At 39.7% G+C, this 26887-nt stretch overlaps 1 protein-coding gene across 3 annotated transcripts; it reads left to right on the top strand.

Annotated features, from left to right (window-relative positions):
• Nucleotides 1–24: 24 nt before the first annotated feature.
• On the top strand, nt 25–26314 carry NFE2L2 (NFE2 like bZIP transcription factor 2). 3 transcript variants are annotated; one of them, XM_082483361.1, is made up of 5 exons: nt 25–152; nt 20149–20418; nt 20583–20678; nt 21382–21561; nt 23757–26314. In XM_082483361.1, exons 1-5 carry the CDS (start codon nt 123–125, stop codon nt 24963–24965), a joined length of 1785 nt encoding a protein of 594 aa, XP_082339487.1. In that variant the 5' UTR covers nt 25–122; the 3' UTR covers nt 24966–26314. The 3 variants fall into 3 exon arrangements, with proteins under 3 accessions (XP_082339487.1, XP_082339489.1, XP_082339488.1); XM_082483363.1 differs by lacking the exon at nt 25–152 and adding an exon at nt 416–691; XM_082483362.1 differs by lacking the exon at nt 25–152 and adding an exon at nt 5089–5112.
• Nucleotides 26315–26887: the final 573 nt, after the last annotated feature.

Below are 26887 nucleotides of genomic sequence, written 5' to 3'. Positions count from 1 at the left end.
GCTGGCCCGGCCCGACCCGGGCCGTCTCCGTCCCCAAACAGCGCCGGAGCGAGCGGGCGGGCGGTACCGGGCCAGTTGCCACCGTGCCGTACCGGCCTTTCCGTATCCCCCGGCCCCGCGTCATGGAGATCGAGCTGCCCCTCGCCGTCCAGGTGAGAGCGCGACCGGCGGGCGGGAGCGGCGGAAGTACCCCTGGCCTATCCCGCGGTGGGGCCCGGCCCGGCCCCGCCCGACCCGGTGGGGTGTCCGGGCGAGGGGCGGGGCGGGCGGTCACGAGGCTGGCGGAGCACGTGGCGCCGCCCCGCCCCTGCAAAGGCGCTGAGTCACGGTGGGGGCGGGGCCGCCGAGGCCCCCGCAGCCCCCCCCCCCCCCCCGCCCCGCTCCGCCGGGGGAGGGGGGGCTGAGCCGAGCCGGGCCGGGCCGGGCCGGGTCTCTTCCCGCCCGCGCCGGTGGCGGAAAGGTCAGTCGGGGTCTCTAGGAGCCGCCTTAGCGGCAGCTGCCCGCTGCGGGCAGCCTCGGGCTAGGGCAGGAGCTCGGCGGAGCCAGGGAGGGCGAGAGGGTCGGAGCCGGTCCCTGAGGGAGCGGCTGGGGAGGCGCCCGCAGCCGCCGCCGCCGGAGGGGCTGCCCGCCCCGGGCGCAGCCTCGCGTCGCTGCCCCCGGCGTGCCCGGGCGCCTCTCGCTCCTTACTCGGGTGAGTTACCACAGGTTTCCTTGGGTCGTAGCGCGGCTGCTCGTCGCAGCTGCCCCGACGGGGGGCCCTGTCCGCGGCAGCGTGCGGCCCGAGGCGGGCCGGGCCGGGCCGGGCCGCGCCGGCAGGAGCTGTTGCACAATCATGCACTTCCCTGAGGCGGCTGTGGGTTTGGTGCGGCCTCTCACACGCAGCCCGAGGAGCCAAAACCGGGATGAGCCCGGCCTCGGCCTGAGGGGCTGTCGCCCGGGTGCTTCTCGGGGGCTTTGGCACAGGGGGAGGTTAAGTTTCGGTGGTCTCCTCCGAGGCATATCTCTTGGAGGTTTGGGGGGTGCTCGGGTGCGCTTGTGTTTTGCACTCTTGTGTTATGGAACCTCTTCTCCAAAAGCCTGGGGAAGTTCAGTGCTTCTGAATTGCAAAGTAGTTGCACAAGAGTGGGGTGAATAACTGAAAACATAACTGAACTCCGTTTTAAATTTATATAACTGCTATGTGTTTTTCTTGTGCTTTTATATGGAAAACATGGCCTTGTCAACCAAGTGGTAGGTTTAAAGAAGTAATACTTGAAACTTCATCTGGAGCCGTTTTATTTCTTTTAATGCTACAAATTTAAGACTCGAGTTTTGAGGCTTTTTCAGTGTATGTCAGTACAATACATTCTATGCGATAGAGGTTGTTTTTAACATTGCCTGTCCATCCTTTAGGATATATAAGTGGGTATATCCTACAGGTAACATCTCTTTAGTGGTGTTGGATATACCTTTTTCTGTTCCCTGAACGCTGTTGCTTTTCTGTCTTGGGCCACTCATGGCTTTGCCTGGCCCATGTGTTTTTCTAGCCCTGGGTAGCACGTCTGTGACCTCCACCTTGCCTCCTCGGTTTCTTGGAAAATACTGCCACAAAAATCAGACTCTTGGCCTGTGTTATGTAAACACCCCGTGAATTTCGTTTTGCCTATAGTGTGCAGCTATGGAATTCTCGCTCTCATTTCCAAGAGAATCTGGACAGAGTGATTCCTGAATACCTGCTTTTGTGCCTTCTTGCCCAATCCACTGTGACTTCCCTGCAAGCAAACCTAGCTTTTGTTACTCGTTTGCCTACTTTGTCAAACCCTTTCTACCAAGCCACCTGTTGCAATATTCCTATCTGACCTCAACAGCTGCTGGTTTCTTCTCTTGCAGACCTAGCCTGAAAAGGCACTGCATTTTTTAGATAGTAGATGATTGCCATCTTTGACATACACTTTTAAATGTATTTATTAAATGGAAAATTCAAGTACCCTTTCCTATAAAATGTTCCCTCAAAATGAGAGCACAGTCTTCATTTAGCCCCTCAGATTTTGCAAGCTAGTGGATGGGAAATGTGTGTGCTTGTGCAAATACAGTACAAGCTCTTAGTCTTTTGTGTGCCTGGTAGCAGTTGTCATAGCAGTAAAGGTGAATGTGAAGGACTTGGATTCTCCTTCGGCCTTCAGACAGGCATGCAAATCTCTCTCTAGGGATGCATTCTGCCCTAAGTTACTCCAGGAATGGGTTTGGTGGACCTGACAGTGTGAGGTTTGTCATTGGACTTGATGATCTTAAAGGGCTTTTTCAACCTAAATGATTCTATGACTGGGACTGATCTAGCTCCTTAACCGTAGTGTAAAGTCGCCACTTTCTGCCATGTAGTTCTGTTGGAGTTAGCAGTGTCATTGCCTGCAATATTGTTGAAAAAAGTATTCCTTTGTTATACCTCTCTGCCTGGAAATAGAATGCACCTCTGTATGCAGAGGTGAAACAGGATGTTGCCTGTTACACACTAACAACACAGATGTGAAAACAGCTAAGAAAAAAAGGATGCAATGGAACAAGTGTCAAGATGTTTCAAATCACACTTGCAAAAGCACGATATTCTCATAGTAGCTGTTCTCTCCTTCAGTAAATTCGAAGTTATTGAAATGGTTGCTTGTAACCTTGTAAAACAGCTCAACGAGCTTGTCAGTTATTAAATTTTGAGCCTTTGTCATGGTTTGGGCAACAAGAAGAAAGCAAAAAGAATTCACTTTCCAACACAAAGAATGTAGCTGTGTGTTGCACTTAGACTGAAGTAAGACCAACTAACAATTGACAAAGCCAAGTAAGCAAATAGTTGAGGAGTGCCTGTCTATCTGTTAGGGTTTTTCTACCTAGAGAACTGCCCTGAAGAGTTTCCAGCTCAATTAGTGTGATCCCTTCAGACTAAAGGGCTTTAACGAGGAATTACACGTACTTTTTTTTTTTTACATGCTGCATTAAATTGTCAAGTGAATGGGTTTATTTTTTATTCCCTAATGGTCTATCATTTCCACATGAGGTAGGTTTTGCAGGGAAAGACAAACAAGTGCCCCTCTCAGGCCTGGCAACAAGTCTTTGTTTTTGGAGTTGGTTGTGGGGTTTTTGTTTCTTGATAATGAGGTTTAATAACCTTGTTGAATAGGAATATCTGATCAATATAGCTGTAGAAATGTCTATTTATTTATGTATGTAGATAAATTTCAATATAAGAAAACATCCGCATTTCTGAATATAATACTATCTACTAAAATTATGGACAAGTTTGGAGGAAGTAGATGAGAGAATATTAGAAACTCTGCCTTAAGTAAAAATACATTTATGTGGACCCTCTCAGTTCTTCTGTGCTCACCTTGATATCAGGCTTCACTGACAGCTTTCTTTCCTTCAAAACTCACCAAAGATTATCTTTCAGTTAAGCCTGTGGTATGCAATGTAGTATGTTTAGCTGAAATGAAAACTAATAGGAGCTGACCTTCTCAATCCCTTAGGACAACAGCTAATTGGATATTATTGTTATTGTTGTAAATATCCATCATATGAACACTGTTCTGTAGTTTGTCTTTAAAATGTGCTAATTACACTTATATTGGAAATTGATGGAAGTGCAAGAAGTTAATTGCCTCTGAAAATCCGACTTGAAGATGTTTGTGGTTAGGACTCAAAGTTGGAGAAGAGTTTGGCTTTGAAAATTTGTTGGGAAATATTTGAAAGAGACCAAACTGGAACAAAATGAACATTCAGTGTAAGCAGAGGGCAGCTGGATGATCTTGTGTGCTTTAAAGAACTTGAGACATTTTTATAGCACTGTGTGGGTGGTTAGGAAGGTTTGTGTGCACTTTCCACTAATGTTCATGGGCAAGAATTAATTTTGTCTCTCTGTCCCTTACTTTTTTATTTTTTCCTTTTTTTTCATTTAAAAAATAGAGATGGTGTAAAATTTATCCTGAATAAGAAAGCAGAAGGTTATGTATAATCCTGAGGGACAAGGATATTGTTAAATGTGTCAGATTACTATCTCTAGTGTTGCATCTAAATACCCTTTTGATTTCTTTTGGTTTATTTTCCTCAAGTTCTATATCTTAAATTTGCAAAGCAGACAAATATCTGTTTGATATACATTGCTGCCTTTGTGATCCTGACTGAAATGATGGTAGCAATAGCATATTGAATTTGAATATATTTTTGTTCAAGAAGCCTCAGATACCTTTGTGGAATATGCTGGGCTTTGTGAGATTATGAGGAACACTAGAAGTGGAGGGACCCAAGTGAAATATTTGTTCATTTCCTTTCTCAGTAAAATCAATTAATACTATTTTTTAAATGTATTTTTTCCTATATAGTTGTAAAATCTTGTTATATTTGGTCCTTCAACAGAAGCAACAAACCCCCAAACAGCAAGAGATGTCAGAATCTGTCACTGAAAATCTTTGGAAGCTTAGGGGAGGAGCAAATATAGAAAGGTCAGATGATGACAGCAAATGACACCAACTGTGCCCATGCCTGTAACACTGGATGTGTGCTTCATTGGAAAGAATGAATTTTATTTTTGTGTCTAGAATACTGCTTCCCCCCCCCGCTTTGAAATTATAAAGATAAGCTTTAAACTGACTAAACAATTCACTAAAATTAGGCCAATTTGTGAAAGTGTGATGTATTTGCAATGATTCTGTTGGCTGTAGTGCAGTACAAGTCCAGGCAGTAACCCGTCGGCATGAATTAAATATTAATTCCCTGCTGCTGTGTTTGAATTGCAGCCAGCAAAAAGTCCTCCAAAGTCTACAGGTTAATCACCTAGTTAAAGTTTGTTTTGGCCTCCATCTCATTCCAACCCTAAGTAACCTATTATTTTAATAAAGCACATTCCTAGAGAACTTGAAAGGGTTTGAAGTCTGTTCAGTTTTCTGATACAGTGTATTATACCAAAGCAGGACTTTGTGCCACAGAATACAGCGTTAGGTGACGGGAAAAGAATACAATGCGTTGGGCAGATTAGTTGGTTGGTCTTGGGTTTTGTTTTTTTTTTCCAGTAATAATCCAGTTTAACTGGTTTTGGAAACACTTCATCTGCTACCTATGCAAGTCTTTCTACATAGACCAATGAGGAGTCAGGTAGGAGGAGCTGGAAATCATGACTTTGAATTAGTGTTATCCAAAGATGACTGATATACAGTGAACTGAAATTCTGCTCAGGATTGCTCAAGAGTAATACTTTTATGGCATATTTGTTTTATTAAGGTAAACAATTAAACCAGCCAGTAAGCAATGAGGCCAGCAACACTGTCGGTGGTGTGTAAAACTGCTTTAAACTAGGGTGGGCTTATCTGAAACAGATACCGGCAAATACATTTCAAGTAAAGATATAAGCATTGTGTACTTTTATCTTTCCTACCCAGTAACTGCTTTCTGTACAGGCAAAGCTGGTGACAGTCACATATTAATTGTCAGTAGCAAGAAGTTAATTGATCATTTAGCATTTAATTTTTTCTAAAGTATAAGAACAGTATTACTACTCTGTTCAGCACAGTACTGAAGCAAGCACGGGACAGCTTTGTTTCAGTGATTTTTAGATATATATTTCTTAGTTTTTCTTTATCGCCTTTTAAAATAAGGAAATGAAAAAATACGTTCCCCAGCAGGGTATCTTGTTTTAATATTAGTTTAGTTTTACCTTGATGTACATAGCCCAACAGTGCCTGTTCCAAATAGAAGCAAATTCTCTCAGAACCATACATTTAAATTAATTATTAGTTGCATAACCAAGCAGTCTGTAACAACATCAAGTAAAGATAAAAATGCTTAATTATTTAACTGCTGTGGAGGAGAGGATTTATCTTCATCTTATGAAGCATCTTCTGTTTTCTGTCTTTAGCCATTTTGAATTCTTGGTGAAATATTTGTTAAGTTTTCTTTAACTGACACATTGATTTTTCTAATGTTACATGTTGATACATGGGCTTTGTGTTTGGCTCTTAATTTCTACTTTAATATTAATTTTAAAAGAATTAATTCAAGTGGTTTGATATGTTCATCATGGTGATGATGGAAAGCCAATAGGAATTAATAAGAGTGTTAATAAGTTAGCATTGTTTTACCAGCAGAGTCTAACCTCTGCTCACTGGTATATTACTAATCCCTAGCATGAGTACTAGTTGGCAAGACTGTAGCAGAATGGGTGTAGCTTAATAATAATACTTACGTGGGTGCGATTTATATGCTACACATTTGGTTGAAGTTTCTTATTCTGTCAGTTTATGTTCCTGATTTTGGCCTGATTAGCTGCAGTTTTTATACTGAGAAGAAGGAATATAAAACAGTGTTTATTTTTAGCTGTTACTTCGAAGGTGCTGTAAATGACTATTAATTTTTCCTATCTTTACAGATAAACTAAACCATTAAAAGAAGTATGTCTGTCTTTTGTTGATGATATTGCAGTACTGAGGGGGTTGAGACCACCCAACCTTGTACTTGTCTTGCAGAGTCTCAAGACTTTTAGTCTAACTGCTGCAGCATTATTATGACCAATGCAAGTACAAAAGGGAAGAGAAAAAAAGAAAGTTCCTTTAAGTTTGATGTTGCAGCAACAAGTTATGTAAGACCAGTTTGAATCCATCTCTTTCAAACCTTTTAAGGAAGTATCTTCTCTATGACTATGAAACATAAAGATATCGGCTTTTCCCTGCTTGCCCCCACCTCTGTCTTGCAGTTTCAAAGTTTTATTGCTGTTTGCTGTATTAGTTTTACATGCTGTCTCTTGTAAGTATAAGAAAACCCACTCCTGGAGACTGCTTGCAAAACAAAGTTTGCATACTTGAGAAATTGACTCAGAAGGTGCTTAGTTGATAGCCTGCCTTTAAGAAGAGGTTTGTTTTATGATTAAGGGTGTGCCTGTTTGCTGTGTTTGAAATTAATGCCCACTAAATGTTGAAGCAGTGACTTTTCTACAGCTGAATTATGTGAAAAGCTGCTGTGACTTTGATTTGCTTCCTGCTCAGAACGTCGCCATGGTTTAGCCATAAAGAGCTATGAGAGAAAGATCTTGGGGGATTTTGTGTGTTTGAACCCTTGTGGTAAAATTAGTACCTCCCTACTTATTGATATAATTAGAGTGGAGCAATTCCTGTGCTGCTTGGGCTGTTGGAAGATCCCCATTCAGAATTCCCAGGTGGCACGCGGTCGATGCAGATTTGCCACTCTGAATGCTGCCTGCACCCATGTAAGATGGCCGGTCTTTCTGTCTGCTCCACAGCTGGCATTTGTGTTTCGTGCCGCCTGGGTCTGGAAGCTCGATCATTTCTTCTTTCTGTCTTCAGGAATTGTTTCCTTGAGTTATGTACAGTTGGGTAAGACGGCTGAATTTTGTCTTAAGACAGGGTATTTCCAGTTAGATGACCAGATGACATGTTCCGCCCTCAGCTGGGTAATAAAATGATGGGCAAAAGAGGGTGGCATGGCTGGGTGGGCGGGCTGACAGCTCTGAAGGTTGATGCAACTCATCTCAGTAACGATTTTTCAGAAGCTTCATGGCTGTAAGAAGAACATAGAGACTTTAGTGACAGAGGTCATCCAAGATGTGTTGATTGGAGTATTCCACCCCAGCTTGTTACACTAACACTTGTCTTCACCGGTATCGCAGAGGTAGTGACTGATACGTGTGCACCTGTGCAGATAATGCACTATAATAATAGTTAAGTGTCCTTGTAACAAGCGTACTGTAGACCCTGTTGCAATCTTCTGTGAATTATTTGGCACGAGGTACACGGACATATCTTCTGTTTTATAACATTGAATTATATTTGCACTTTCTTTTCCCCCTACTGCAAATGGGTCTTGAGCAGATCTGTGTCAGCTGAGGAATTTCTGGAAGATTGTCCCACAGAAAAACCTGAGTAGACTTTTGAAACAAGTAGGATCTAAGATACCAAAGGATGAAAATAGAAGTACTTCAGTAACAAAAATGGTACTATTAAAATAGTGTAACACGGTAAAACAGAACTTATATTTGAAACTAAGTCATGACTTCTGACAGCTGGTCTTCCAAATTATTTAAATTGAATTCTTTGGCTTTTGAAATGCACATCATGTTTAGATGCCTCATAGCTGTATATGCCGTAACAGAGAATTACAGCACACTGACTTCTGATACTGTGCTTTCTAATTTGGTTTTAGTACTTGAACCAACTAGTATAAATTGTTGTGACTCAGTGAAATGTTGTAGTTCTGTGGAATGTTTTCCAGCTTGTTTTGTGATCCTTTATCGTCTGCCACTAAAGTCATGTAGTGTCCACCTACTACTGTCAGGAATCCTTGCTCAGCTGATAACCAGTGCGAACATCTCTAGACATCTCTCATCTCTTCAAGTTTCTTTTTGCTGACAAAATGAAGAATGGAAGCCACTTAAATAATGAAACTGTTAATGGAGTGCTTTAAATTATTCTGAAAAACTCTGTTACTAGGGTCAGAGCCATAGAATTATTCTAAATTCACAGAGAAGCTTGGCATGAGAGTTTTTGATGAATTGTGTGTGTTTGTGGCAGAGATGATGAACAAGGTCTTACAAAATGCAAGTAGTAATGACAGAACTAACAGTTCATAGCTAACTCTGAGCAGTGATTTACCCTAACAAGATCTGTCTCTCATTGTCTGAATTAACTGTGTGCTACAGAGGAATTTTAGAATCTTGCAATTTTTACTGATTATTTTCTATAATCTGTTTTTTTTTTTCCCCCAAGTGAGGCATAAGGAAGTGTTTCAGTAAAAGGCAGAAAACTGTTCAAGATCCAAACCTGACATTTTCTTTGCATTCGTATTTTCTTATTTTACAAGTGATCGTAACCTTTTTGATTCTAATTGCATCTGGAAAGCAATTAAATCTTCTTTAATGTCTTCTACTAGAAAAATTCAGCTGTAAATGCTGATTTTAGAAACAGTCTGCTAAATATAGTGTACTGTAATATATTTGCAATCTGGATAGCCTCACTCTGCCAATATTTATTGTTTGCTAGCTGTATTAACATTCCTGAAGTACATTTGCTGCTTATGGATAGAAGAGGTATACTGACATGTTTATTTGTGGCAAACAGTCTTGTTTTGGCCATCAGAGGTGCTGGTAGATTGTGTGAGGGGACATGCATCCGGGACTGGCCTCTAGCTTGATTTCTTGGGTACATCTACACATTTAATGAGAAGGCTGAAACAAGTATTCCTGTGATAACCAACTGTACAGGCTGAGATGCCTGTGTACTCCAAGGGGGACAGACATGGAAGCCCCAAGGAAATTGGTGGGCAGTGGAGGCTCTTGATTTGGATGGAAGGGCACAATTACTGATGGTTGAGTTGGGGAGTTTTGTTGTTCTTTTGAGGATGTTGACAATTGCTGCTTTCATATAATTTGGTAAGAGGTATAAAATGAACCTACTCTGGTTCATGCCTCAGAAGATGAATTAACTCTTTTTGCTTTCAGAATTTATAAATTGAGTACTGCGTAGGACTTTAAAAAGTGAGGGCTGGATTGCACCACATAAAGCTTTAGTTTTGTACACAGTGTTGTTCAGTTCCTCAGTGGGTTTACCTTCTTTAAGCAAAAGCTGTCATCGTGTACAAAAAAACCCCAATAAATTGGCCTGTGGACACCTGAAATGGTGACCCTTCTTGAGCTTTCTGGTTTAGTTTTTTAACTTTGCAGGACCTTCAAGTGGAAGAGCTTCCTGAAACCTTTGTGGGGGTTGATGGCTTTTAGAGGACTGCTTTTTGCTGAGAAATATGTGAATTACAAGTGCTTAAGAAAATGAGTAAAATCTATCCTTACCTCATTCTATAGAAAAACAATTCTCATCATCTATCTTGGTGTGGCTGGAGGAAGGGAAAAAAGCTATACAGACTCCCTTCATGCAAATTAAATAACGATTTCTATGATGTTTCATGTAAATTTAGGGAGAACATTTTTGGTCATCAGTGCACAGCTGAATGGTATTGTTATTTACTGAAGCTTTTCTGTAGTATGTCACTAATGAAGGCTGTGCATGGTGTCAAATAAACCATTTAACCATTAATTACTTGTTTGGAAAGATAGTGTCATCACAGCAAAAATTTGCTACAAGGGCCTGCCTTCCTCAAATCTGTTACAATCCTGTACTGTCCAGTGGTAAGCAGTTGAATAGCAATGTGGTTTTTTTCTTTCCCCTTGTAGAAACTGAATAATCTTTCCTAGTATATTTGAACTTGAACACTAAAAAAAAATAATAAATCAGCCCTGTTTATTTAGTCAAAACTGCACTGACACTAAATTCCCAGCATTATCTATATAAATCATGTATGTGAAAAGTACACATTAGTTGCAAGACTCTGATCCACAAAGTTATTTAACACTTGTGCCCCACAGACTGCAGTAGGAGATAGGCACCTACATACTCTGCCAGATGTGGGCTGCTGTATACAGAACACATCACTGCTGACCACCTCTGGAGCAAGCTGTATTCCCTGCAATGTAACCATATCCTTAAGCTTTTAGTCTTAAGATAGTACTTCTGGGCTGATGAGGTGTTTGTGTGGCAACTTCTCTGAGACTGAAAGCATCCTTACTCTTTCTTTGCCAGCTCAGCTTGGAAGCGTGGAAGAATTTCCTTGATGCAGCCTTACGGAGTAGATGTCTGTGTTACTGAAGGAGGGCTGATGAATTTGTCTGGCAGTACAGTTAGTGAACCTTGCTGCTTTTTAGCCCACACAGATTAATTCCTGTTGCTTGTAGTTGTAGCTTGGCCTGGGTATAGCAACAACAACAAGGTTGCTTGTGAGATCCGTGAAGTGAAACTCGGTGAGACATGCTGGTTGTGATTCCAGAGCACCCTGTTTCCACATCCAGGCTGTAGAGCAGCTGTAATGACCTATAAGGTGCCCGTTCCCATAATTTGCCCAGCCATCAGCAAAATTGTATCTAAAAATGGGGGCTTTACAGGAATATCCCAGTGCAGTGAAAATGTGTGGTACAAGAAAGATTCTAAATAATCCTGGACAGTGTTTTGACTCGCAAACAAACACGCTGTTTTCATGTTTGGTTTGAAACAGGCTTTTCCAAAAAGTGTGTAATCCCGATGAAATCAAAATAGTGGTTTATGGGTTTTGACCCAAGGTTAATACAACCTAATAAATGTTTTTTGCAGTTTTGTTAGGTTCTCTTTTCTGCTTGTATATTCATCTTTTCTTACTTCCTGATTTGTTTCATTGGACATAAGAGTGTGCTATAATTTGACTGGATCGTGTTTCCCAGATGACTGAGCCATTATTATAAACAAATCCTCTTTTAGATAAACTAATGAATAGCCTGTGGCAATGTCCGCACACAGTACATGCCTGGCTGGGTTCAGCAGGATAGCTTGAAGATAATCATTTCACAGGTAATTGTTTTCACGTACCGTAGGTTCAATATATAAAATAAATTGGGAGTCAAAGGCTTTTGTTTCCCTATGGTTAAAAGAAGAGCAGTATTTTCAGACACTGTATATTTTTTCATATTATTACTTTACATGTAGGGTAAGGATTTTTTTGTTGTATAAATGCCAGGTTTTTTTATGATGTAGTTTTGACTTGGGAGGAAAAAACCCCAAACACAAATAAAGCCATTAAGATCAGCTTTTCCTGAAATGAAGAGGAACTCTGTCTGAGATGGCTGCTATTTGAATACCTTTCAAAATGGAGTTAGGTGGTGCATTACATGGTGATTAGACAACAGCTAGGAAGTCAGCCACAACAGAGTCACTCAGTTTACTTGCTGGGCCAACACAGCAGTTTTGTTGATGTATCAAGCATGTAAAAACAAATAGACAGCCTAACCCACTCTTTTATAAAACAATCTCCTATTTTTGCCAGCCTCCCAATTTCATTATGCAGCTTGTGTAATAGATTGTAGCTTGAATACATATTAACTTTGTGTGCTTATTGACTTAATCATTTTGTAATGCTGCTCATGCAAGATAAAGAAGTAGCAAGTAAATGGCTCTGTTAAGCTGAAAGAGGGATTTAGAACTTGAGTAGAAGGGAACACAACACTTTTATACCAGACAAATATACTGTGGAAAAGTGAAATTCAGATGAACACAATATAATTAAGACCAAAAAGGGAAGAATGGAACCTGTCTAACTGAAACAGCAAAGCTCTGAAAACATGTGAGATTCATTGCTTTAGACACTGATGTTCCAGAAAGCACTCTGGGATGTCAAGAGATTTAGGACTAAGTTTGAAGAAGTGGGGTGACACCCATGACCACTTTTGCCTTTTGCTTAGCAGCCAGGGTAGTACTTGTAAATATGGGCATAGTTAAATTTATTGAAGAAAAGTTCATCATCAGTTCACAACATTAGACATCACTGTCTTTTCCTTTAGGCTAAGGCAGAAATAGGGGGATTTGGAGCAGATACAATGCATGAGAAATCTGGCCGTCAATACTAGAGAATAACTGTTGAAAAATCAGATATTGTACCAAGAAAATAAGTACCAATGTCATATTTAAGACTGTGTTTTCTGTAAGCCGTGTAAATGAGAGAGATGAGACAGTGGGTTTGGGCTTCCCCCTCCCCCCCATTCTTTTTTTTTTTTTTTTTTTTTTAAAAAAAAAGATGTTGAGGCAGAATCAGTCCTGGGACCATTCAGCCCCTGGAAACCACATACCCTGTATTAAACTCTAATTTTAAACTAAATTTACCTTCTAAAATATGTATTGATTAAACAATTTAGAAAAACACAGCTACTTCTGGAGTGTCTGAGATAGAACATGAAACAATTTTCTGTGAAAAGATCTGCAGCACTGAGCAGGAATCCCCTGATCTGTTGTACCAGAAATGGTCACCTCAAGGCAGACCAAATGTGGTGGGAAAAGGAGATATATATATATAGATATATATATATATATACGTATTTCTGACTCCAGAGATTAATGAGCCAGAGAGGAGAATGTCGCCTCCTGCTGCTGTGCCCCAGGCTGGAAGGGAGTGCTGTGAGGCTCTCGCACAAGTTCAGTTTTAAGGAGTGGCAGGGAGGTGGCAATTGATTGATTTTGCAGAAAAAAGAGAAAACTTGTCAAAGTGAAGAAGTAAACTGTTCTTTATGTTCCTCCTTTTCCTTTTCTTTGCTGTCTTTCTGAGGAGGCTGTTTTTCTTTACCTGCTGTGGTCTTACTCTACTGTTAGCATTAAGATTTTGCAGCTTTGGGAGTTGAAATGAAGTTAGTACATTAATGACCATAAACAGCCTACAACAGCTATTCTTTATTGCAGTTACATTCCTGCTCCTGTCTTTTAACTGTTACTGGAGAATAGATATGTTTTCCCTGGCAGTTTGGAAAGCTTGCTTCCCATACGATGTATCATATGGGAAAACCATCATGTTGGGAGCTATACAGATCTTACAGTCATAGCCTTTGTTGGTACTGTTCCTGGAAGATGACGCTTCAGGTGAAACACATAAATCATGCGCTTCTCAGAGGAGTTATTTCTGGAGTGAGGGTTGGGAGAGTGGGTGGGTAGTGTCCAGAATTGAACTTGTAGAGGAAGATTATCCTTCCAGCCAGCCAGAGCCTCTCCCTGTCTTTGTCAGAATAATGCCCAGACATGGCTTGTAGTGAAACTTTCTTAAGAATGCTGAACAATCCAGCCAAGGAGTTTTTCAACTAATCTAATTTATAAGAGCAGATCCTGACAACTTGGTGTTTATTAGGAGAGCCTGCTGGAATACAGTGGGAGGTACAGTCTGAAATATGAGACGTATGTTAGGAGAAAACAGGCTAATCACTTAGCTAATGAAATACCAAGACACATGGTCAGCACTTTTCAACAGGCTTAGTTATATAGGCATGGATTGGAAATTCTCTTACAACATCAGTTCTTTAAAGCTATGGCTTTCCAACCCTTTCAGAGTCCTTTTTCAGGTAAGTTAGTCTGCCAGGCCTTAAAAAGAGTTTGCTGACCGAGACAGCAGGCATCCAAAGCCTTTTTAGGGCCAGGAAGAGCAAATGGGCATCAAGAAGCAGAAGCAGGCTGGTTTGGTGTCAGTCCAGTCACACCATCAGTGAGTGGCACAGGTATGAAAGACAGGAGGGGAAAAAAAAAACAAACAAAAAAAAAACCAAAAAAACAAACAAACCCAAAACAAACGAAAAAAACCCTCACACCCACCCGTGCACCCTGTTTCCTCCTGGAAGGTCTTGAAGAATGGGGGACAACAAGCAGCTCCGCAGAGCAGTCTGGAATTTGACCTTGTGCATTCACAAATCACAGGTTGCTGTCACATGGGTTTGTTTGACAGCTGTCTGTTCTGTCACACTTCCAAATCCTAAATCCAGACATCTAAAATTGCTATTGTACCCCTCTGCTCTCCAGCATAAATAGCTCCTGCCATTCTCTTTTCCCCATTCTTCTCGTAAGGGTTGCTGCTTGTTCAAATTTTTCATGTCCTCACTGTCCCTTCCACATTCTTCAATTAACTTCTGTTCTTCAGTTTCCAGCTGTAAGAGATTGAAAATTGTGGGCAGCTTTCAAAACTCAATTGTTTTTAAAAAGTTACGGTGTTGGGCTAATTTTATCTGCTTTCTGTGCTTTCTCTTAAGCATGAGGCTTATGTATCCAGGATTTTTTTGTGTAATTTTGAGTTGTAATTAAATTAGTAGCATGCCTTGAAAAAGATTTCAAAAACAAACAGTATCACAGTATGCTAGGGATTGGAAGGGACCTCAAAAGATCATCTAGTCCAATCCCCCTGTCGGAGCAGGAACACCTAGATGAGGTTGCACAGGAAGGCGTCCAGGCGAGTTTTGAATGTCTCCAGAGAAGGAGACTCCACAACCTCCCTGGGCAGCCTGTTCCAGTGCTCTGTCACCCTCACTGAGAAGAAGTTTCTTCTCAAATATAAGTGGAACCTCTTGTGTTCCAGCTTGAATCCATTACCCCTTGTCCTATCATTGGTTGCTACTGAGCAAACCACTAGTTATGGTGATTTTGGAGATCATATGAAAACATTGAATGATTTATGAATAATTCTTAAAACCTACTTGAACAAAATCAGTTCCTCCTGAGGATAATGAGAGGGACACATTCAGCTGTTGCTACCACTGCCTGTGCTTTTCTTAAGTGGTGAGATGCTTCCAACTCCTCTTGTGTTTGCTTTATTGCTTGATCATTTCATTCTTGCCTTGGAGCCTCTCAGGTCCTTGATACTCACTTGCTACACATTCTTTTGAATACAGCAAAATTTAAGGTGCTTTTTCTTCGTTCCTTTTACTTTCTGGAAAACAAATCGGAACTGGGGGATACTTTGCCATCTCATTCTGTGAGTATGCTGAAGGAGTTTTTTCTTGCTTCTTCTGGGGTCCTGGTCTGAGCTCTCTGCTGGATGCAGCATCTATTGCTTCTGTTGCTCTTTCATTTATTCATGCTGGCATGTGAAATCTGAAATCCTCTCTCTTCTTGGAGCTAGGTGCTAATGGATCCTGGGAAAGAAAAACAAATCCTTGTCTAGTGAGAGATTCTGCTAGTGTTATCCCAGTTTATGTTGCAAAAGGCATGACTATAAGAAGTAAATGTGCAAAACCCACAATGCGCCCTGTATTAAGGGGATGGCTAATACATTGAAAGCGCTGTCTGAGATAGCAGATTGTTTCTCTGCTGACACTTGGGCTGCTGGATTTTTCCTCTTTACCAATGCTACCTGTAAATGGCTTATATTCCAAACAAAACCAAAACCAGGCAGATAAACTAAATGGGGATGAAATGAAACATTAGCATTTTGTTCAAAGCACAAAAGTCAATCTATGAAAATAACATGAAAACAGGGTCTCTTGCTTTTGTTTACTCTACTGCAAATATGTTTGCTTAGAAGCAATACGAGTTAATTGTCAAACTTTACAATGTAGTCAGAGATTTTCTCATAAAATGTATAACAGACTCTGCCCAGATGGCAAATGCTGATATGTAAATCTAAAACATGAAAATTTCCATTGGGGGCCAGATGGTGGCTTAATGTGAATTGTTTAACATTTATGTTTATCTTATTAAAAGTGCCTTTATATGTCCAAACTAAGCTATCAATGTGGTTGGAAGAGCATATCACTAAATGAACAACAAAAAAAAAATAATAAAATCAATACAAGGCACCTCCTGCTTACATGGGTCATGGGAAAGCAAAGCATGTCCTTATCTGTTGAGAGAACTTCTTTCTCTGTTTACAGAATTGTGAAGAAAATATTAGAGATAAAATCAAATCAGTGTTTGCTTGGGAGAAACATTAAAATCATATTCCTTTCCCAGAAGTTAGAAATCTTGGACAACGGTAATGCACATGTTAAATACCTTAGTATATTTCTCCCCAAAATAGGCGTTGTTGTTCAGTGGGAAGGAGCGGAGCTCCAGATGAGGGGAAAGCATGGCTGCAATCCCTCACATGCACAGGTCCTTCCTCCCGCAGGGTAGTCCTGGCTCTTCCTGCACTGCCTCTTGGCTCTGCCAAAACCATCGTTTCCTCTGATGCAATTCAAGAAATTGCACAACAGAGGAAAGAACAAACGGGCACTTGTGGACTCCGTCACATGAGGGACCGCTGGCGCCTTTACAGTAAATACATCTGATATTAAGGGAAGTGGTTAGCGTGGCCCCAAAGGGCAGCAAGGAGCCCTGGGTCAGATGAATCATCCACAGGACTCAGTGCACGAGCTCCAGTTTGGATGCGAATCTGTGCTCGCTTGTCCTTCCAAATGAATCTTTCTAAGACCAGCACATCATGTTGAGGCATCTAAAAATCAGAAGGTAGCTGTTGCACAAGCAAGAAGTAAAATACCTTTTAATAGCTTTAGTTAAACACTCCAGGCGTCAAATACGCAGTTATTTTTTGTGATGCTTCCACAGTGAAAGGGGAAAAATGCTTCAGAGAAAATCTAAAATAGAGTGCCTGCCTGTGTCTCTGGATACCTCTGTGTATGTGTGTGATAGTGTTCAACAAGGCAGAGAAATAATTTAAAGAGGGAGGCTGATGGAACAAAATTGCAAAATATTTGCTTTAGACTGCAATTTTTAATTATTTTTAGTTCTTTGCCATCACCTTGTGCTGAGGGTTGTGATTCACTCCTTAGTGAATCACTGATAAATGTTGACTCCATTAACTTTGACCTGAGGCTTTGAACTAATGCCCAGATATTTATTTTTTTTCTTGAAAAGGGCAGTATTACTAAAAGCATTGGCTGAAATTATAGATAAGTGTCAAATGACAGGTTAATATTTAAATTAGTGTGCTGCTTGATGATATTACATATTAGCATATTGAACAGAAAAACACTCCATGCAACCCATTCACGTGAAGAGTAGTTACTTGAATTGTTATTTGAAATTAAGGCTAATATTGCTGTATAGAACTTTGAAAATAGGACGGCTCTTTTCTAAGTAGATGGTTATAATTTAAAAAAACAAACAAACAAAACCCACTCTTTTGGTTTTAAGTGCCGCAAACGCAATAACTAAGTAACATAAAAAAGGTGCTTCTCTCTCTCTCTCCGGGGGAGAGCTCAGCACCATTTAGCAAAGCTCAACTCTTTGCCAGAGATAAGATACTGGGCTAAATACGGTCCCTCGAAAAATGGTGACAGGAGCCAATCAATGCTGTCATATTTCTCAAACGACAGCCCAAAATCCTGAAAACCATGCAAGCATATTCATTCAAAAAATAATCCTGCTTGCTGCATTGGTTGCTGCACACACACACAGGGGTGATGGTGTACAGCCACAGCAGTTTTTTTTTTTGCCAGCTGGTGTCTTCGGAGGTCTCTCATCCCACAAACGAGGCAGCACTCAAATCTACTTATTTTGATAACAAATACAGCCAGTAGCATGGGTGAAAGACTTAATAGCTGTGCCTTAAGTTTTTGCACTAAGGCTGTGTGGCTTTTTTTCTTAAGGAAAACATGTTATTATGCTTTCTATACCTCTTTTTTTTTTTTTTTAATCACTTTTGTTTTTTATGATTTAAACTGAAACTGAGCACCAGTTCTGCTATTTTTGTGCTATAGTCTGTTGCAACTCGGGGAGGAAAACAGCTCTGTTAATTCACAGCCTCGCACATTATACACACACACGAAAAAAAAAATCTTTTGAGTTACATTTTTAATGGTGCCTTGTAAATGAATAATTCAGAAGTGAGCCCTAAAATCCAGATCCTGCAGTTTTATCCAGAACATATTGCAAATGCTCTGAGACTAGGAAACAGTTTTGAATCTGCTGCAGAAGGAGACAGTGAGCAGCTGGTAAACTACTGGCCCTTAATGAAGCTATACCATATTGCAATATCTCCAATTACTGCAGAACTTAATTAGTTCGTTTTACCCTGCCAATCTGCAGAGATCAAACATTGTCCTGGGCAGCCACTGTAATTATTTCAGCTTCTTCATTGCTGGCTATTAAAGCTGAGTTTGGTCTCTCCCAGCAAGGTATATTAAATATCTTAGGTTTGGGAATGTCTGCATTGTGTTACACACAAATATTTTATGAGACTGCCCAATTTTAGAGAAAGGTACTGGTTTTAGTAACTGGTAGAAGTAGTTCATGCAATGTATAAATATGAGTGTTAATGGTATAGCATCTTTAATGAAGAAATGAGAATACTGAACTGGGTTTGTTCTCATGAGGACTTGTCCTAAAGCTTTTTGCCATAATTGTTGTACAGAAGTGATCCTTTTGAATGGCAACATGACTTGGAGTTCAGGTTGCTTTGCTTCTCTATTTAAAAATAGTCTTTAGAGATAAGGGAATGTTTTACATTTATTTTGCCATCATATCAAATTATCTTGGGTGTAGAACTGTTAAAGTTCTGTTTAAATGAAATTTATTATTTATAGTGTGTTAGCCTGATGAGAATGCCCAACACTGAACATTATTTTTGTGTGCTGCCGCTAAAGGGTAACTTTAAGAATAATGAAACACACAGTAAAATCCAAACTCCCAGGCACCAGCTAGAAATTGTTGGCATTTACCCATCTGTCAATTGTGGCTACCAAGTATTAAAATTCTGCATCAGCTGACATCCAAATTGATGATTTTTGAGTGTTAGGTTTTCTTCACAGAAGAAAATAGTCTGAACTTCAGCCCTTAATAATATTGAATATTTGAACAGTAAAAAACCAAAACAATCCACTACCACCCCACCCCCACCCCCCAAAAAAAAACACCTTTATGCAATAAATTAAAATAAATTGTAGTCAAATCAAATAATACTAACTGGGTGGTTTTCCCTAAATAGCAGAGTTTAATTGGTCTTCTGAAACACTACAGGCACAAGGGGTAGCTGATTTCCGAGACATTTAAGTCATTGTTAGCTGTCTGATAATGATTGACTTTCTGATGAACCGCAGGCCAAGTGATTACCAAAATTTGACACCTATTGACCTCTAGTTTGTACTCAGCTGCTCCAAACCAACCACACTTAAAACATAATCTTAGACTAAGCTTTAAATTACAGTTTTTTAGTACCAGTCTTAATAATTGTGTTTAGTGCTACAGTGATGGTATGTCACTTGGTGACTTTGAAACCAGGTTATCTTCTGACTCTGAAACCCTGTTCTGCAGTTCTTTAACATTAATACTTAATACCAGGATGGAACATAAATACGTTAAAATACATTTTGCAGTATGGCTATTATAGTTACTTCAGACAACCCCCATCATGTTTTTCATCAGCTTTTACAGTTTTGTAAGCTCATACTGAAAAAATTTACATGGGCAACTTTTCAATTTATTTCAATTGTTCTCTTTAATTTTCTCCTAAAGATGACTTTCTTAATGTAACATAATTCATTCTATAGCTTCATGTTTTCTATGAGCTAACTTAGGAAAGAAGAGTGTATTTATCCTCTGGCTAGTTCATGTATTACCTTACCAATTGTAGCAAATCACTTGATTTCTATGAGCCTGCGTGTGAGCCACAGCAACCAAACCATTAGTTCACACACTTCAGAAAGGTTGTATAAAGCCATGTTTCATTTAGATAATTTTGTAGGATTAAGAGAATAAGCTGCAGTTACATGAGTCTACCTGTTTAATATGGAATTTAAAAGCTTTACTATTGTTCTAAACCGGTTTTGCTGGAGAGGACGCTTGCTTAAAAAAAGCATTTCTATTACAGGACATGAACTTGATTGACATCCTTTGGAGGCAAGATATAGACCTTGGGGCAAGGCGTGAAGTTTTTGATTTTAGTCAACGGCAGAAGGAGTATGAACTCGAGAAACAGAAGAAACTTGAAAAGGAAAGACAAGAGCAGCTCCAAAAAGAGCAGGAGAAAGCCTTGCTGGCTCAGCTGGAGTTAGACGAAGAGACAGGTGAATTTGTTCCTGTTCAGCCAGCTCAGCGCATTCAGTCAGAAAATACTAAGCCATCAATCGTTTTTTCACAGGTAAACTCTAGTATGTGTTTGTGAGTGTCTTTAAACCTTTTTCCATTCACAGGAAGACATAATGTTAGTGGTTACCTAAAATGAATTTGCATTTGTTGCTGTAATGGAAGATTCTTCAGTTATTCAAAGATGCAGTGACATTTTTTCATAACTTTCCTATTTAGACCACACAGACTTCAAAACCAGAAGCAGAGGCCTTGTCCTTTGATGACTGCATGCAGCTCTTGGCAGAAGCATTCCCATTTATAGACGACAATGAGGTAAAAATGCTTAATACAGTGGTTTCATGGGTGGTCTTCTAAGGGATCAGTCTCATGTCTTCTCTTACTAAGATTTGTCTTCACCAAAATAGTAGTTTGTGATATTTGAGTTTTGTCCCCAAGCTGACTCCAATTGGAAGAAAGCAGTGTAGTAGGCTTAAACTAGGGATGTGTCTGGAGGGTGTGGATTGGTACTCTTGTGTTCCTTCTGCTTATTGAATCCTGCAGCCAGGATTCGGTGTATAATACCAGTGGATGGCAGCCGTTCCGGTTACTGCAAATAATGGTAGTGGACTTTGTCAGTTTGTTACAGTGAGCTTAGTGCAGTGCTCTGGAGTTAGTGCATTTGGTTTGCCTTATTTCCATGTGCTAACCCAAACTATTTGATGTGTAAAGATAAGCCCTTCACCAGCCAGTTTCTAGCTTCCCCCCCCCCATTTGTTTCCTTAATATGAAAACCCCTTTCATGGGAATATTTTTGTATCATCCCATTATTTACAAAAAATGTTTTTGTTAAGAAATACCTTTCTGTTCTGCAGAAATGGTAGAGCACCAAAACCCAATTTTTTTTTGCTTTGGAAATGTCAAAGTTGGGTTTTTTTGATGGTGTTTTTTCATATGGAATATGAAATGTTATGTGGAATATTTTTGTTATTGTTGTTTTGTTTCGTTTTTTTTAATTTATTTTTTTTTAACACTGCAGGCTTCTTCAGCTGCATTTCAGTCGCTGGTTCCTGCTCAGATTGATAGCAACCCAGTCTTCATTTCCTCTGATCAAACTCAGCCACCTGAATCACCTCTTCTAGTTCCACTTACTGATGCAGAGAATATGCAGAACATAGAGCAAGTTTGGGAAGAATTATTGTCCCTTCCAGAGTTGCAGGTAAAGGTTTAGCATGATAAGCACCTGAAAAAAATAGCATGATGTTTTGGAAGAGTATGGTATTTCAGAGAATGCAGTACAAGAGCATCTTAACAGATGGCGATTATGACTGTCATGTTGGATCCTACACCTGTAGGATGTCTATAACTCAATATGAGCTTTAATTTTTTAAAAAATAACATATTGAAAAACACGTAGGAGGAAGGAAATTAGCTGTTTATCAGAAGGCCTTAATAAAACACAATCTGTCTTCCCGATCAGAACTTCCTCACATTTAGCAAATCATCATTTGCCTCTGTATGCGATGTCTTACACCACGATCACGGTTAAAATTTCAGTGCTTGCAAATGGACACTTCTGAATTATGGATCTAGAATCATAGAATGGTTTAGGTTGGAAAGGACCTTGAAGATCATCGAGTTCCAACCCCCCCGCCATAGGCAGGGATACCTCCCACTACACAACAACAGGAATTTTTTCCACAAGTGTTATTGTACATGGTGTTTTGTTTTGTTTTGTTTTGTTGTTTTTTTTTTTTCCTGTTGTCTTAGTAGATTCTGTAAATCACTTATGGTTACTTTTGCATTCAACTTCTATCTAAGAAAAAGGTGGTAATAGAATGTATATTTAGCTGCATAGAAGAGTCAGGTATAATTAATAATTATAACTTGTTTATATTTGTTCAGTAAGAACTATTTATGTAACATGAACAGAATATTTAAAAGGAAAAAAACTTTGCTATAGTACCAACTTGTGCATTACAGAGGTCATCTAGGTGGGTTTTTTTTCTCCTATCCATACGTTTCTATTTATATGTTCCTTAGGTTTGCCTGTAAAATTGAGTAAATTTATTTTTAGATATATTAGTGTAGAACATGGTTGTGCTTCAGCATGATGCTGCTCTACTTTATGGTGTTAACACAAGAGATGTGCTAAGTGGAATGCCTGTAAATCTGACTAGTATTTTTTATGAAAAAAGTGTTTGCAGGAACTGTGTTTTTCCTGCCAGTCTACTTCTTCCCTTTGTCTTCCTATATTTTTCAAAATTCTCCTAGTTCCCTAATCTTTACTGCTGTGGTAGGCTCAAAAGCCCCACATAAGTAATGAGGGCAATTGGCTGTTGAAGAGGCAGCAGTGATGCTGAAAATAGATTAAGAAAACAAACCAAAACTATCTACTGCAGTAATTCTGAATAGTAATTGAATAATCTTCTGAAAGAAGTGAGATAATTCATAAAAGGCAATGCACTCTAAGTTTGGAGAAAGGGGGGTGGGGGTGGGGGGGGGGTGGGGGAAGAAAGAGCTCTCATTCAAAACCTTAGCTTAAGCCTTGAATGACTTCTGGTTAAATAATCAGTGTGTGATCCCTTCTTAGAAGAATCATTTTGGTAATTGCCTAATTCTTTGGGGACAGCAGGCACACTTATTTCAGCTTCAGTTAAGAAACTGCCACCCCGTTGGAAAGAACATTGGTCTTGTAGCCAATGAAAGCCCATCAGTGTAATAGTCTTTGACACTCACGCTGATGTTAGCCAGCTTAACTAAAAGTACATGGGGTGAGTTAATGTTTGCAAGGCTTCACGTCGGTACTCTTTTTACTTCACCGAGAATTACATTTCTCTGCGCTGAACAGCTGCTTCATTCATTCAGTAAATCCTAAAAGAATCTTGTTTCTTCAGGAAAAGAAATCTATGGCATAACATGAAACTGAGTGCTAAAAGTAATTGTGTGCTAGTAATGCTCATTAAGGCTCATTCAGTAATTTTACATTTACTGTACTCATGCCATTCCTAGCAGCGGTGCTTGTGAGAAGTTCAGACCTGGCAGCTCCAGGATCCCCACTAGCAGTACAGCAGAACAGGAGGGCTCCGTGCAGCTTCTGCGTAGCATCGGAGTGTGTTGGAATTGGGTCTCTTCAGCATCTTGCTATGAGTTTGAGAGGCTCTGCCGTCTTCATCTAAATAGCTTTGTCCAGAACAAGTTGCTTCATACCCTGCTCAGGTGTCTGGTCTTCTTCCTAGATTGCATCTCCGTAGTAAAAATGTTTTGTAGCCATCCAGGTTACAGTGATGTTGTAATAACTGCTTTATATGCATGCTGATTGCTAAAATATTTAATGTTTTTGAGTTATAGAAAATGGTTTTATCATCAATTGGTGACGTGTCGCTCAACTTCTCTCTTACATTTCCCATGTAGTGTCTTAACATTGAAAATGATAACCTGGCTGAGGTAAGCACAATCACAAGCCCTGAAACCAAGCCAACAGAGATGCACAACAGCTATAATTACTGCAGCTCATTACCCATCATGAGAAAAGATGTTAACTGCGGTCCAGATTTCCTGGATAGTATTGAGGGCCCCTTTTCCAGCATTTTGCCACCAGAAGACACCAGCCAGCTGTGTGTGAACTCTTTAAATGACATGTCCCCTTCAAACTCTGATTTCTGTGAGGATTTCTACACTGCTTTCATTGATACAAAGGTGAACGGTGACACAGCAACGACAAACACTATCAGTCAATCACTCGCAGAAATTCTAAGTGAACCTATTGATCTTTCTGATTTCTCACTGTGTAAAGCTTTTAATGGCAACCACTCAGGAACTGTACCAGAATGTAATGATTCTGACTCTGGTATTTCATTGAATGCAAGTTCTAGTGTAGCATCGCCTGAACACTCTGTTGAATCATCTGCCTATGGAGATAAGACTTTTGGTTGTAGCGATTCTGAAATGGAAGACATGGATAGTGCTCCTGGAAGTGCACCGCAGAGCAATGCTGGTGTGTACTCATTGCAATTCCAGGACCAAGTATTTTCTTCCGTGGGGCCAGGCACTCAAACACCTAGTTTGCAGTGTACAAATACACCAAAGAAAGAACCCCCTGCCAGTCCAGGCCACCCCAGAGCTCCCTTCACAAAAGATAAACCCCCAAGCCGCCTTGAAGCTCATCTCACAAGAGATGAGCAAAGAGCAAAAGCTCTGCAGATCCCTTTTCCTGTTGAAAAAATCATCAATCTCCCTGTTGATGACTTCAATGAAATGATGTCTAAGGAGCAGTTCAATGAAGCCCAGCTTGCGCTTATTCGAGATATACGCAGGAGAGGCAAGAACAAAGTGGCTGCTCAAAACTGCCGTAAAAGAAAACTGGAAAATATAGTGGAACTGGAGCAAGACTTGAGTAACCTAAAAGATGAGAAAGAGAAATTGCTTAAGGAAAAAGGAGAGCATGACAAAAGCCTTCGTCAAATGAAAAAGCAACTAACTACCTTATACCTTGAGGTCTTCAGCATGCTACGTGATGAAGATGGAAAGTCTTACTCTCCTAGCGAATATTCACTGCAGCAAACTAGGGATGGCAACGTCTTTCTTGTTCCTAAAAGCAAGAAGTCAGAGGCTAAACTTTGAAGGGCAGCACAGCTGGCGCCTGTTCTCTGAGTTACTATTTTTGTATTGTTATCCTGATAGCTTTTACTGTGAGGTGGAATGCAGAATGAGGTGATCTTTTTCAAGTAATTCTATGCAATTCTGATTTTCAAGTTGATAATTAGTTTATGGAAGATGCAAGTTTAAAATTAACAGTGTCATACAGATGGATGTATGCAAAATTTGTAATCTTACTTTTATAACAGACATTTCTTTCTTATAGCCCCCCTTTGACTAGTTTCCATACACATGTAAATATTTAAAGATACCGTATTTATATACTGTTCCTATCTCTTGTTATATTCATAGATTTGAGATATATATATATATATATAAAATGATTTTAGCCTTCTAAATACAATTTCTTGCAAGACAAACAGTATGGCTTCTGATACTTTTTTTATAAATATGCAAGTGTTTGTTTCCTGTTTTTCTTACGCATTTATACTTGCTTTATATTTAATATATGATTTTAATTTAGTATAAAAGTTGATACTTAGTGTTTGATTTATTAATTCTGTAAACTTTTTTTTTAACTCTACTTCATACATATTTATTTCCCTAAAAAAGGGAAATCCTCACTAGTTTTCCAAGGCGAAGTCTTCATGTAACAAATATGCTTAATAACGAGAGATGTATCACACAGCATTGTCAGCATTACTAATGCTTTGCTCAGCATAATTTTAACTGCCATTTGGAAGGATTGTGTAACATAAAGTTAAGTTTCAAGTCAATGTGAAGTTTACATAATTTTTGTTTTGCTCTTTGAACACTACTTACGTTCATGATGAGATCTTTTCTTCCAAAGGCATTTCAAGTCTATTAAGACAGACATGGTTGGCATTATGCATTTTTCTAACTAAAAACTCTGTACACTTCTGAGTAATTGTTCTAGAAACACACTATGCGTCTGTGACTCTGATCAGCAAGCATCGTTTGTCACTGCGATTACTTCGGGGCTAATGGGAACGGCATGCAAACTGCCAACCAGCTGCACTGTTTGGAACCTGTGCTCCATTAGCTGAAAAGCACGTGGTGTTTAAATTATGATTTTACAAGAATAAAAATTTTGTTTACTCTTCAAATAGACTCTGTACTTGATCATTGGGGATTTTTTGAATACAGAACCTGCATAATTTTTAAGTTGAAATACACATTGAAGCCATTTTTCATGTTCAGATCATCTTGCCTATGAAACTTCTAAAAGGCATGTTTAAACTGAAATGGTTTTCTCTGCCACTGGTGCTGTATATAATTTTAGGAATATCTTGTCTATTACAACATTATGCATAACTTCATTTAGTATAATAAACACCAATTGTTTTGCAAGACCTTATTGTACTTTTTTGTTTTAAGAAGGAACTGGAGATACTGAAAAAGGGTAGACGTAGACCCCACAATGATAATAACATTTAATAATGTTGCAGGAAAAAGTTTAAAGAGGGACATCAGATTAGGAAAGCAGCCCTCCATTAGCTCAGTATTCACAAAGTTAGAGTCATGCTAAATAAAGTTATCCAGTTGTTTGGTGAATTCTGGCTTGAGATTTTTATTTTTCGGACTGTTTAACCATGCTGGAGTTGCATATCCAGCAGAAAGCAGCTCATCTCATGGCTGGCTCTGAAAGCCAAAAAGAACAGTTTTAGATTATCCTAATCCCAATTCCCTACTATATCACTTCTTATGGACCTTCTGACTGTACTTAAAAAAAAAAAAAAAAAAAGGCACAAAGAGGAAAGTTAGGGAACTAATATGGAAAGCCATCATTCTGATTAATATTATTCTGTCCCAGGATGCTATGGAAGGTCTCCTGTTTTCAACTGTTCTGTGCCCTTTGCTGCTTTCATACAGCTCTCCAGTGACTCCACACCCACTCACCTGAACAGCATTAACTACTTTGGAGC

This window comes from Vanellus vanellus, assembly GCF_965231255.1.
Source record: "Vanellus vanellus genome assembly, chromosome: 5".
In the NCBI taxonomy this organism is placed as follows: domain Eukaryota; kingdom Metazoa; phylum Chordata; class Aves; order Charadriiformes; family Charadriidae; genus Vanellus; species Vanellus vanellus.
The sequence above is the reverse complement of the archived record's forward strand: the minus strand, read 5'-3'. Positions and strand labels throughout refer to the sequence as shown.

Bases quoted from the DNA above. Each gene is read 5' to 3' on its own strand.
- NFE2L2 (XM_082483361.1), top strand. From the start codon at position 123: ATGGAGATCGAGCTGCCCCTCGCCGTCCAG. The intron at 153-20,148 runs GTGAGAGCGCGA...TTTCTATTACAG, and splicing joins AGCTGCCCCTCGCCGTCCAG to GACATGAACTTGATTGACAT. The intron at 20,679-21,381 runs GTAAAAATGCTT...TTAACACTGCAG, and splicing joins CATTTATAGACGACAATGAG to GCTTCTTCAGCTGCATTTCA.